Source organism: Nycticebus coucang, chromosome 12 (genome assembly GCF_027406575.1).
Source record: "Nycticebus coucang isolate mNycCou1 chromosome 12, mNycCou1.pri, whole genome shotgun sequence".
Lineage (NCBI taxonomy): Eukaryota > Metazoa > Chordata > Mammalia > Primates > Lorisidae > Nycticebus > Nycticebus coucang.
The window spans coordinates 48,944,583-48,958,746 of record NC_069791.1 but is presented as its reverse complement, the minus strand read 5'-3'; the positions used below and the strand labels follow the sequence as shown (position 1 = coordinate 48,958,746).

Below are 14,164 nucleotides of genomic sequence, written 5' to 3'. Positions count from 1 at the left end.
GGTAGAAATAATAGACATCAGTACCTCGAATTTAAAAAGAAGACATTAGTTCATATTATATTATTTGGAGTTTTAATGAGGATATTGCTTTAGTTCTATAATGTGACTGATAGAAAGAATTATTAATTCAGTTATTGAAAATTTAAAAAGTAAAAATCATTTCCACAGGCACTTGAAAATGGTCAAACTATATTACACCAGGACAAATTAAATGTCGCCCGTAGTTGGAGGTGTGTGATGAGATAAAGTGATTTGAGAATAGCCCAAGGCTGAGGATTTCCTGTTCAAACTTGGAGTGACACATTGATTAGAAACCCTCCTTCTTTACTCTTGCATCACTCTGAGGCTTCTCAGGGCACTCTGTGAAGATCACAGCTATTTCTTCTTTCTTACTAAGAGTAACCAGGTCTCTCCGCTGAAGGATGCAGGGCGTTCTGGTTACAGAAGGTATGTGTTGATGGTTTTTGTCTTGCAGCCCTTTTCACTTAGGGGGGAATTATAAACACTAGATGTGTTTCAGTCGAGATAAAATTAATATAGAATGATATCAGAGTAGAACACTGGTGTTTGTACTTAAATAATTCAGGGTGCCAAAGAAGCCTAAAGTATAAAATATGCCAGAGGATTTCCTAAAGTATTCAAATTATTGCCTGTAGAGAATTAGTCAAGATCTCACACACGATAGCATTGCTAATCAGTATTACTTACAGTAATATCCACAACAATTGGAGCAATTAATTTTGGATTTTTTGATCACAATGGGTACAATAATATTTTCTATTTAGCTCTGCCTTTAAAAGCAAATGTTTAAAATAAATATTTCAAATTATGGATGTCAAATATAGTTTCTCATTTATGATTTTCGATTGAATGTCGGCAGTTTTACTTTTAGCAGAAATAAACGTGAGATAACTAGGATAATCAAACCATAAACTGCTATTAAACCATAAATTGCTATTTTAGCAATTGAAAGACTTAAAAATGAGCAAAACATTGCAACAAAAATATGTCCCTCAGTGATAGAGAAGACTCCTACTTAATGAATTCTTTTACATGAACTAATGTGAATCAGATATGATAATATAACCATGGTATCATAGTTGAAATATGAAACATTTTTGAGGTGTTAACCTGCCACATGCATGTAAAGTGTTTTACATACATTATATCTTATAAATTATTTTTTCCATTAGAGACTAGTAAACTAGGTTTCTAGACACTAAGTAACCTTTTGAAGGTCACACATTATAATTTTCAATGGCAATAATTCTTATGTTATCTGAAATACTATTACTCATGTTTACACATTGAAAGTGACCCTTAGGATATTAATACCATACAATCTTTCTGAACTTTTGAACGTATAAATCAGTAATTGGAAGTATTTAGTGTAGAAAGTTACTATATGGTCTAATATTATTTCTCCTCCATCCAAACACACTGATTGTTTATTGATTAATGCATTTTAAAATAAGTGCCTTATTATTTCCAATACTAATTTTTAATTTTTAACACATATATTCTAATGGTGTTAAAATATATCTGTAGAATCCAATGTTATATTAATGAAGACATTTTGACTTATGAACGTCTGTTCCACACTAATTTATTGTTTTTATGGTTCTAACTAATAATATATGTCCAGTGTAAAATATGTTTTGTAAATTTACCTGTTCAATTATAAGAATTTTATTTATAGCTTTAAGGAAATTAGCATCAGACTTTAACATTGTAATACAGTTACTTTGACTACACCATAGAACATTGTATTAAATAAATCAGTTATTAAATGCGGTGAATGCTATGTTAACCAGTTTGATGAAAATATTTCAAATTGTATATAAAACCAGTACATTGTACCCTATGATTGCACTAATGTACACAGCTATAATTTAATTAGAAAAAAGGTTAGTTGCAATATAGAAAAAATCAATAAATATATCAGTTATTAACTTCTTAATTGTGCTTCTCATAGAGCACAGTCTCTGATACCACACAGCTGCAGGGATGAAAGACCAAAGAGTCACCTTCTCAAGACTGAATCTGGCCAAGGACACTAAGTGGCATCAAACAAAACCTAGGGGTGGGAAAAACTCCGTTTCAGTGACTGAACAAGAAATAACCCACGAGGAATTAAACCTTCAAAATGCTACTCTGAATCTCCAAGGGGAAGACATGCCGGGCTCCCACACATGTAAGCATTTAATAGATCTTCAGTATAGCTGTCCTGGGATGTACAGATGGGGGAAGAGGTGTGAGAAAGATGAGGGTTTGTTTTTTGGTTTGTTTGTTTGTTTGTTTGTTTGAGACAGAGTGTTCCTCTCTGCCCTGAGTAGAGTTCCTGGCTTTCTACATAGCAACCTCAAACTCTTGGGCTCAAGCAATCCCCTTGCCTCAGCCTCACAAGTAGCTGGGACTACACGGGTGTGCTACCATGCCCTAGTTTTTCTGTTTCTAGTAGAGATGGGGTCTCACTTTGCTCAGACAGGACTCAACCTCCTGAGCTTAGGCAATCCGCCTGCCTCAGCCCCCCAGAGTGCTGGGAGTTAAGCGTGAGCCATCATTTCTAGCCCAGTGAGGGATGTTTTTCATTGTAAGGATCAGAGCTCAAAGTTTGGATATAATTTCTAATATGAAGCCGGAAGACTAATTTTATTCATGCATTGTTAAATTTGTAGGCCTTGATTTCAACAAATCATGGAGTATTATACTTAAGATAACGCAACAGTATATTTTAAGAGAAAGATTCCTATGGTAGAAGTGGGTTTAGCAACAAGAGCTTATTCTTTTGATTCCCTGTACATGTAATGTAGGTTGTCTTCTCTGTAAACCCTCTAAACCACTGTCTCCACCTTCCCTCCTCAGTGTCTCTGTCTCTCTCCCTGCAGTCTTACCGTTACCTCCAGACAGGCACCAGCTCACGGCTGAGATCCTGGGAGTCATCTGCATTGTCCTGCTGGCCTCTGTGTTAAAAATGATAGCTTTTAGTCCCTGTAAGTGTATTTATGTAAGATTATAATAGAACTTTTCACTTTAATGACTAAAAGTGCCTCTAACCATTTCATAGGAGGTGAAATATTATATTTAGATATTAATTAGTTAAAACTTTATATTTTCCAGTTATATTAAAACAGGAGCAGAATAGTTCCTTCATGGATGTCAGAACTGAGAAAGGTACTGATATTAGTCATGTTTTATTTTGTCTCAGTCTTTGGGTTTGCACAACTTATAATCAATATTTTTGGCAGAAAAAAAACATTGGGCAATAAACATTCATAAATAAAGATTACAGGAGGGTATTCCCTTTTCTTTAAAAGAAAGTAGAAATACTCATTGAAAGTCACTATACCTCCTTCCTGTTTTACTCAAATTACTAATGTCATCATATGATAACAGTTAAATAATTTTGCTTTCTTAGAAAATATGGTTTTGTTCAGTGATTTTTTATACATGTACTGGGTGCATTTCTGTTTGATGTTTTCCTTTATGTGGCAGTATAATTATGGGATGAGAGGAGGAGCCTCAGGTCCATGTGTGTGTGGTTTTTCTTTTATAATTACCAATCTCTGAGAATGCAAAGAAACATACATATGTTGTATATTGAAAATATGTAAATTAATATTCATTTAAAAAATTTATATTGTTTCCAGAAAGTAATTCATAGTTTTTCTTCAGGATATCCTTGTGGTCGTTGTCCAGAGGAGTGGTTCACATATTCCAGCAATTGTTATTACACTAGTAAGGAATTAAGACCTTGGAATGAGAGTTTGATGGCCTGTGCTTCTAAGAACTCCACTCTGCTTTATGTAGACAATGAAGAAGAAATGGTAAGATGTTAAACATTTTAAAGATTTTAGTAGAAGCTTATTTCAGTCACTAGTATATTTATAGAAGTCATCATACTCTTGTACATATTTTAGATTAATTATTTAAGGTCTGTACACTGTTCTGTTGTGTGTCTTCACCAGGCACTGTTTATTTCTATTCATAAGCTAATGTATATTTAAGTATTACCAATTCTTGCTACTCATGGAAAGTGATGCTTCTATAAATGCTTTTATTTTAAATTAAATTTTGCAGTTTAATTGTACTGTATATAAACACACCAGGAATGGGTAAATTTATCCTACAGTGAATGGACTCAGATCCTACACATCATACACATCAGATACCAAAATAGGGGTTTCTAGCCCCAGTAGCCCTGCTCGTGTGAATGATCTCATCCCTTCTCCCTCCTTCTCAAACCACTGCCCTGAATGTTAACATTACAAACTTTACCAGTTTTGAATTTTCATAAGTGACAGTATGAACTTTCCTGTCTGTCTCCTTTACCCTGTGTGATGTTCGTGCACTTCACCCATATTAATGCAGTGACTGTAGTTTGTTAACTTTCACTACAGTATTATGCACATAGAACATTTTAAAATCCATTCTATTTGATGTGTCTGCATGGGGGATGTGAGTCTCACGTCTTCAGGGACACAGAGCCTTCTTGGATGGGGAACTTGTGGTCATGGGATTCATTTGTTGGTCCCTTCAACTACACCTACCCTGGTGTCTCTTGGTGGCAGAGCAGAAGCTCTTCCTCTAGCTTCTTATTGTGAGGGGGTCTCCTGCTAGATATCCCTTCCAGAAATGAGCTTAGCTCACTGAGGCACATTTCATTGTCAAGCTGGGTTCTGGGAAACTGCAGGCCGGGGTCACTTTCTTCTGTTGGGTAGGGAACTTAAGATGCCCAGATACTTTGTTGATCCTTGATCGTGGGGTCTCAAACCATTCCACCTTCTATTTCTTCCTTTCAAAGACTCCTTTTCTTGAGTCTTTCATCAATTTCAGAATTTGTAGTGGTATTTAGTAAAGAGTAGCACCTGTTTGGGAGCCACTGGTGTTCCACCTACACCAAAACAGACAACAGTGGGGGCTTACTTAGTTAAAGAATGGTGTGCTGTGCACCAACCAGTATTTTTGGCTTCTATGTCTCTTAATTCCTTAATGGCAGCCCTTTCAATTCCCTTCAAAACCCTAAACTAAAAGAAACATAGTAGAAATATACATTGAGTTAATATTAGCATCAGGAGAAATTTATGTACAGAGTCTGGAAATTTATTATAATTCATGCTATATTTGTTTTGCAACATGGGTTTCTATTAAATTACATGGGTTGTAATTTTAAAAATAAATATAAGAAGAAAAATGAGTTCATTTTAAGCCAGAATTACACACATTTGTGAAAGTTTTTAGTAATATATAAAGTGGTTTTCAACTTTAATATTGCTTCAAATATTAATTTTGTTTTGACAATTGTAGATCTAATGAAAGAACACAGTACTTGCACATTTAAAAATTGGCAAAATCTTTAATAATTATTTAAATGAACAATATTTATTTTGCTATAGCAATTTCTGGACTCCTTGTCACTTTGGTCATGGATTGGAGTCTTTCGTCAGAGCAGTGATCATCCATGGGTGTCAAGAAATGGCTCAACTTTCAAACTTAAGTAAGTTTTTTGTTTTTTATTTTTTTGTAGAGACAGTGTTTCACTTTATAGCCCTCGGTAGAGTGCCTTGGCGTCACACGGCTCACAGCAACCTCCAACTCCTGGGCCTTGGCGATTCTCCTGCCTCAGCCTCCCGAGTAGCTGGGACTACAGGCGCCCGCCACAACGCCCGGCTATTTTTTTGTTGCAGTTTGGCCGGGGCGGGGCTTGAACCCGCCACCCTCAGTATATGGGGCCGGCGCCCTGCTCACTGAGCCACAGGCACCGTCCAAGTAAGTTTTTTTTTAATGGTGCTATTTAGTAGGAAAATTATAAACAGAAGAAAAACAGAAGACTGATATAAGTAAGTTTAAATTGAATTACAGATATGAAGAAGATGTTGGAAGTTAGGGAAATGTTGATGTAAATATTAAAGAATGGACCACAGTAGGCTCCCCTTACCGATGGTTTCATTTTTTATAGTTTGAGGTAAATGTAGTCAACCATGGTCAGAATGTTTTGAAATGAAAATTTGAGAAAAAAACTTTTTTTTTTTTTTTGCAGTTTTTGGCCGGGGCTGGGTTTGAACCCATACCTCTGACATATGGGGCCGGCACCCTACTCCTTTGAGCCACAGATGCTGCCCCCGAGAAAAAAAAATTTTATCAGCTCACTTGTTTTGAGTAAGTAGCAGGATGAAATTTCACATGAGTCCACTCTGTCTTGCCTTGGCCCTGAACCATCTGTTTGACCAGCAGATCTGCACTCTAGAGGTGACCCACGTTATCAATCACGTAGAAGCCCTCTGGGGAGCAGACCAGTTGTAATAATATTGCAGTACTTGCATTCAAGCACCTCCTATTTTACTTAGTAATCACCCAAAGGCAAAAAGTAGTGATGCTGGCGTGTTGTTGTACTTAGTCTTAGTTGTTTTCAGTCCCTTCTTGTACCTAATTTGTGTGTGTGTGTGTATATACATATATATATATATTTTTTTTTTTTTTTTTTTTTGGAGACAGAGTCTCACTTTGTCACCCTTGGCAGAGTGCCATGGCATTATAGCTCATAGCAACCTCAAACTCTTGGGCTCATGTGACTCTCTTGCCTCAGCCTCCCGAGTAGCTGGGTCTATAGGTGCCTGCCACAATTCCCAGCTATTTTTAGAGATAAGGTCTAGCTCTGGCTCAGGCTGGTCTTGAACCCATGAGCTCAAGCAGTCCATGGGCCTGGGCCTCCCAAATGTGGCGATTACTGGCATGAGCCACCTTGCCTAGCAGTACCTAATTTATAAATAAAACTTTATCACAGGTGTGTATGTGTATAGAATAAAGATAGATAGTATACGGTAGAATTCAGTAAAATGGGTGGTTTCAGGAATCTACTGGTGACCTTGAAGCACATCCTCTATAGATATGGGAGACTATTTTGTTCAGTTTTCATAATAGCAACTCTTACTAACATTGCATTGAAATGTCATTAATTGTAGTCATAAAATTATTTTCTTAAATTGCATGGAAAATGCTCTCATTTCATGGATTGTCCCATAAAGTATGACAGAAATACATATTTTTATCCATTGCAGAATAGTTGAAAAAAACCGTGGTAAACGTAACTGTGCTGTACTAACCTCACTTAGACTTCAATCAGATGAATGTGGATCTCCAAAGATTTATACCTGTAAGCAGAAGCTTTAGAAGGAAAGCACCTGAGTTTGGATTCGGCTCTGCAATTTTATAATTTGTGAAATGGAAATAATATTTTTATTGAATAAATCAACATAAATTTTTATTTGTTTATAAATGAAAAGATTAAAAAATGTTTGCAGTATAACACACACCACAAAGAACAGGATATCATCACTTTTGTGTCTGGCTCTTTTTGCTGAGCATTGCGTGTGCGGCATGTCACCTTGTTAAAGTTACATGTTATGTGCGTCTGTTTATATAAAATATCAAGAATAGGCAAACCCATAGAGAAAGTGGAGTAGTGGTTGCCGAAAGCTAAGGGGAGAATGGAATAAGATGCGACCATAAATTACATTTTTTCATTTTGGAGTGATGAAAATTTTGCAACCTTCAGAGGTGATTTTAGTTATGAATCTGCAAATATACTAAAAGTTTATGTATCTGTATACCTAAATGGATCAAATGTATACATGACATTTGCATAAAAAATATTTGAAAACAACTCTCCTGGGATTATGTTTGGGGCTGTCACATTTAAATATTCTGCCTCTTTTTGAAGTTGACTTTCCCAAGTAATATCGTGCTATATCTGAAAATCTATCAGGTTTTCTTTGATTTCTCTCTGTCATATTTTGTATTTTTTGTATTGAAGTTATGTATAAATATAGCTATTTTCCATTTATGCTTTTGTAAACAGCATCCTTATTTTAAAATTTTCTTTATTTTGTTGTAGAAATATAACTGAGGTTTGCATGTTGATCTTATATCCAGTTACTTCATTGATTTTGTGTATTAAATCCTGTAATTCAGGTATAGAGTTTTCTGAATTTTTGATGTAAACTACTATTTTATCTGTTATAATCACACTATTTTCCCCTGGTGCCATAAAAAAGTGAGACACTTTCTCAAAAAAAGAAAAGTTAAAAAAATAATTTATTTTCAATGATGAAGACAAAGTACAATAATGGTTCTATGCATATTATACATGTATTATTTCCTGTTTTTGATGAGAAGATTTCAACATTTCAATCATATTTTAAAAATTTTTTATCATAACTTTCTCATAGTTCAGTAATATTACAATATTCCCATTTTTATAATATATTTTGCATTAAATCAATGTATTTTTACAGAATTTTAAATTAAATTTGTTTTCTCTATATAATGTGTACAAGTTATATTACTTTTATTCCTTGTAAATGTTAAACCAGTCTTGTGTTTCTGAGGTAAATTCGTCCTGGTTTTTCAGTATCATCACTTTAAAAAGATCAGTGCATATATTTTAATAGAAGTAAGATTTATTTCTTCATCCATGCTCACTGAGAGATTGTATTATGCTTTTATTCATTGCTATGCACTTGAAAGTTCTTGCTACTGAGACCATACTGGGAAGCGCTTATTTTTTGATGCCCTGCAAGCCTTTGTGTAAGAGTTTTATTATGAAATGTTATTCATTAGTGATGTGATATGAGTTTGTAGAATATATTTATAGGAATGTTTGTTTAACAAAGTCAATTTGTTTAGTACATATCGTGCTTACTCAGGTATCTTTTATTACTACATTTTGGTCATTCGTGTATTTTGGGAATTTTTATTTCAAACAAATATTAAATTGTATTTATAAGATGGATCATTCCTTGTTTTTTATCTGTGTATCCAAAAGATATATCTACAATTAATCTAGAAATAAAATATTTGTGCCTCATCAGGTACTTTCTTAAATAATTAATCTTTTATCAATTTTATTAAGTATTTTCAATAAAAATATCATTGGCTTTGTTGACCCTCTAATTGTGTCTTATGATTTTATACTATGTGTTGTTTTCTTTCTTCTATTTCACTTCACCTTAACTAAATGTAATTTCAACTTAAAAAAATTTGTATGCATGCTCAGATAATTCCATTCCTGAATTTAGATTTTATAGCATATGAATTTAAGGCAATCGATTTTTCACAAGAAACTTGTTCTACTTTACTCATAATTCATATAATAGAAATGGTGACTGTACATTGTCTTAATTTTTTGCCTCTTTCTTTAATAATATATGAGAATTAAAAGTCATATAGACTTCCATTTAAATAAACTATAATAAGAGGATTTACTGTGAAGCTGAAAATGTTCTACATGTTTCTTCTAATGTGGTGGTGGGATAGAGGAACTGATTTTAAGTGTTAGTTATTTTTCATTAATTATTATTGAAAATGAAAGGCTGTATTACACATGTCCACTGGCCAAGCAGTTAGTAGTACTATATTGGGAGCACAGTACTGTATTTCATATTAACTTGCTTGGAATTATGAGATTATAGAATATTCTTGGAAAGCTTTCCATGAGAACTTAAAAAAGGTGAGTATTTAGTACTAGGGTAGTGTGAGAGTGTGCATTTTATAATGGTTAATTATTTAGTTTAAATCTTCCTATATGCTCTTTGTTGTACCTATGTAATAAACAGTGAATCAGAATTGTTTATTACATGGTGATTATTTATTCATTTACTTCTTTTGAGTTCTATGTTGAAATAGTATTATTAGGTACATACATTTTTTAAAAGAATGTAACTAATGGTTTGAAAAATAAATCATTATTAAATTGCATTTCCAATAATTATTTTTGCCATACTACATTAACCCCAGCAGCTTTCTACTTTATTTTGTTGTACAGTGTGTATTTTCCTTTTTCTTTTAATTTTTAAAATTAAAAAAGTCAAATTATTAAGGAGGTACAAATGTTTTTGTTACCTGGACTCCTTGGTTGAGTCTGGCCTTTTGGTGTGCCTGGAACCAGAATAATATTCATTGCACTCCACAGGCATGTGTTTTTTCTTCAGTCTTCCACTCTTCCCCATTCCTGGTTTTGAATGATTAATGAGAACACACAGTGTTTGGTTTCTATTTCTAAAATACTTAGAATAATAGTCTCCAGTCCATGTAGGCGGGTGGAAAAGACATTATTTCATTCACTTTTATAACTGCATAGTCATCCATGGTATATATTCAATTTACCATATTTTCTTTATGAACAAATGAATTGATAGGCACTTAGGTTGATTCCACATCTTTGCAATTGTGCATTGTGCTGCAATAAACATTTGAGTGTATGTGGTTTTTATAAAACGACTTCTCTTTACATTTATTTATTTGGGGAATCTCCATACTGTTTTCTATAGAGTTTATACTTATTTGCAGTCCCACTATGTTTAAGCATCCTGTTCTCTGCATGCATGCCAGCATCTATCACTTTTTAAAACTTTTGAATAATGGCCATTGTGACATGTGGAAGTTAGGTTTACAGTGTAGTTTAGCCCAGGCATTTCTGGAGAACTTATTGACCAGAATCCAGGTTCCTCAAACCCCATAGGTTCTGACACATCTCACTGAAGACTAGGGATAGCCTGGTGGTTTACACAGGACGTTTGGCACTGGGCAGCTCTAGGCTAGCATTCCTTAGGTCCTGTTTGACCAGAGTCCAGAACCCTGCCCCTCCAAGTGCCACAAATGGCTTGATTGATATTTTGTGGCTGAGAAGGGAATGCTTATTAGCAACTAAAAATGACTATGCGTAAGTCTTGCCCAGGTATACATGGGAATCACAGAAGTGAGTTAGGCAAGTTAAAGTTTACCCACCAAGTTGCAAAGCGTATGTTGTAATCACATGATGTGCTTGCATGATTTCCCTCCTTTTGTTTCTCTTTCAGACGGTTAATGTTTACTTAGGACACTGTGCTTTGAATAACTTAAATATAACTTTATGCTTTATGTTGTCAGTGTGATTTATGGTTTTGGACTGAGTAAAGAGAACTTTCAGACAATGTGCCAAGGCTGCACTTGCTAGATGCTACCAACTATGCTATATGCCTCTCACAGGCTCCCATCTTTTATTTCACCTGAGCTAACTGAGTCTGAGTCTTTTCTCACAGTGACTGCCCTCAGTGCAGATTCCCAGCAATGATTGTGGGGACCTGGGTCACCACAGTGACAGGGATTTGGGGGTATCACCTTATAGTTTTAATTTGCATCTCTCTGTGGATTAATGGTGTTGGACGTTGGACGTTTTTCACATATTTCTTAGCCATTTGTCTGTCTTCTTTTTTGAAACATCAAAATGGGTATAAACGTTTTAGGCGAAATGGATTGTTCTTATAATGTTTCAGTCCTGTTTCTAGGTGTGCACATCATCCAAATAGCATTCACTGTACCAAAATAGGTAGGTTTTCTGTTTCCTCCTGCTTTCCTCCCAGTGGATTTTCACTGAGGTTTACTTTCCTTTGTGTACATGTGTGGTTATCAGTTCCAATTTAATAGCAAGTACTTGTTGTGTTTGTTTTACCATTCTTGAGATACTTCACTTAGGAAAATGGAACTTTCTGCAGTTCCCATTCAGATTGTTGCAAAAGGTATTAATTCATCTTTTTTGCAACTGAGTATTCATGCAATTCCACGTATACATATGTCACATTTTATTAATCTGCCCATAAATTGATAGGCACTTGGCTTCATACCACACCCTTGCAATTGTTAATTGTGCTACAATAAACATTCAAGTGGAAGTGTCTTTCTGATGAAAAATCTTCTTTTCTTTTTGGTAAATACACAATAGTGATATTCTGAATTGAATGGTACATCAACTTTTAGTTTCTTTGGGCTATCTCTGTACAGTTTTCCATAGATTTGCCACCCCACCAGTGTGTATAAGTACTATGTTCTCTCTGTATCTATGTCAGCATGTATTGTTTGTTGACTTTTTAATAACACCTTCTATGGACTAAGGTATAATCTTATTGTGTTTTTAATTTGCATTTCCCTGATGATTAATGACATTGACCGTTTTTTATATGATTATTGGCCATTTGTCTTTCCTCTTTTGAGAAGCTTCTCTCCATGTCTTTGTCCCAATTTGAACAGTTTTTTTCCTTTATTGCTAATTTGTATAAGTTCTCTATAAATTCTGAATATTAAGTATGTATCATATAGGTAGCTTGTGAACATTTTTCACCTTGATAACAGAGCCAGAAAAAGATAGAACATCAAAGAAAACTATAGACATTTCTCATAAACATGGATACAAAAACCTCAATAAAATACTAGCAAACTGAATTCAACAGAACATCAAAAGAAAAAAAAAATTCCACCAGAATGAAGTGGACTTCTTTCCAAGGAAACAGAACAATCAAGATATGTAAACAAATAAATGTGATTCACCACATAAACAGAAACAAAAATGGAGACGATTAGATTACCTTAAAAGATGTGGAAAAAGTATTCAACAAAATTCACATCCTTTTCATGATAAAAACCCACAACAAACTAGGCAAACTTGGAAAAACTTGAAAGCATTCCTCCTAAGAAACGGAACATGACAAGGATGCCCACTCTTACAATTTCTATTCAACAGAGTGCTTGAGTCCTAGCCAGAGTAGTCAGGGTCGAGAAGGAAATTAAGAGTTTCCAAATCAGGAAAAAGGATATCTAACTATCAGTCTTTCCTGATGATATGATGTTATATGTAGAAAATCCCATAGAATCCATGTAGAGTTTGCTGTAGTGTTACCAGAAATTCTTTCTGTAGTAGATCTTTGGTCTCAGACATTTGAAGAATGAACCCACAGACCACAGAGATTAATGATAGCATAGGATTTATTAAATGGAATGAACTAGAAGAAAGGAAAGGCACCAGAGCCTCTGGAAGAGGTGAGGAGGCCCAAGTTGGAAACCACCTCATTGGGTCTTTCATCTAGGAGCTCAATACCATTTGCAGAATTACACTAAGTTAGGATGTGACAGACTTCAATGTTGATTAGCAACTAAATGAGGGTATTAACAAATGAATGTAATTCCTCTGGCTCTGGAAAAAAGTGACAAGGAGTATTCAGAGAGTCCCCTTGGAGAGAAAAAGTCTGTTTGTTCAGACCTGGAAATGAGGATCCTTGTGCAGCCTTAATTGGGAGAACTCTGCATGGGTAATGGGTAAATAAGTTCAGCAAAGTATCACAATACAAAATCAATGTACATAAATTAGTATAATTCCTATACACTAATAATAGTCAAGAGTTAAATTGAAGACTCAATGTCACTCACAATAGCTACAAAAAAGTACCAAGAATATACTTAAACAACAGGTAAAAGATCTCAACAAAGAGAACTATGGAAGCCTGAGGAAAAAAAAATCAGAGGATATAAACAAATCCCCGTTTGTTTCCAGACCCCGTTTCCAGGTCTGGAAAAATATATCATGCTCATGAATAGGAGGAAACAATATTTTTAGATGGCCGTACTACCCAAAGTTATGTACAAATTCAATGACATTCCCATCAAATTACCAACATCATAACAAATTTAGAGAAGATAATCCTACACTTCATTTGGAACCAGAGAAGAGTCTGAATAGACTAAGCAATCTTAAGAAAAAAGAACAAATCTGGATACATTACATTACCAGACTTCAAAATATACAACAAGGTTATAGTAACCACAACAGCATGGCATTTGTACCAAATAGAGACAAAGAACAATGCAACAGAAAACCCAGATATAAAACCATTTACCTACAACCAACTGATATTTGACAAGGCAAAAAAACAACATACAATGGGGAAAAGATACCTTATACAATAAACAGTGGTGGGAAAATTGGAGAGCCATTCACAAAGGAGTGAAACAGGACTACTACCTCTCACTACTCACAAAAATTAATTCAAGATAGATACAAGACTTAGATCCAAGAAATGAAATTATAAAAATTCTAGAGGATAATGTAGAAAAAACTTTTCTAGATATGCACCTAGGGAAAAATATTATGACCAAGACCCCAATGATAATCATGTCAACAATAAATATTAATAAATGTGATTTTTTAATTTTCTTTTGAAAAACCTCTGATGGGATTATTTGTTTTTTTTTTTCTTTTTGAATTTCTTGAATATTTTGTGTAGATTCCATGTATTAGCCCTCTTTCATAAATATGCTTGGGAAATATTTTCTCCCATTCTGTAGGTTATCTATTCAC

The 14,164-nt window shown here is 34.4% G+C and overlaps 1 protein-coding gene across 1 annotated transcript; it reads left to right on the top strand.

Moving 5' to 3' along the window:
* The first annotated feature begins 341 nt into the window (after positions 1 to 341).
* On the top strand, positions 342 to 8,007 carry LOC128561944 (NKG2-E type II integral membrane protein-like). Its single transcript, XM_053556599.1, has 8 exons — positions 342 to 447; positions 1,976 to 2,194; positions 2,889 to 2,993; positions 3,121 to 3,174; positions 3,676 to 3,827; positions 5,397 to 5,497; positions 6,041 to 6,159; positions 7,059 to 8,007. Exons 2-7 carry the CDS (start codon positions 2,008 to 2,010, stop codon positions 6,075 to 6,077), a joined length of 636 nt encoding a protein of 211 aa, XP_053412574.1. The 5' UTR covers positions 342 to 447; positions 1,976 to 2,007; the 3' UTR covers positions 6,078 to 6,159; positions 7,059 to 8,007.
* The last annotated feature ends 6,157 nt before the right edge of the window (positions 8,008 to 14,164 follow it).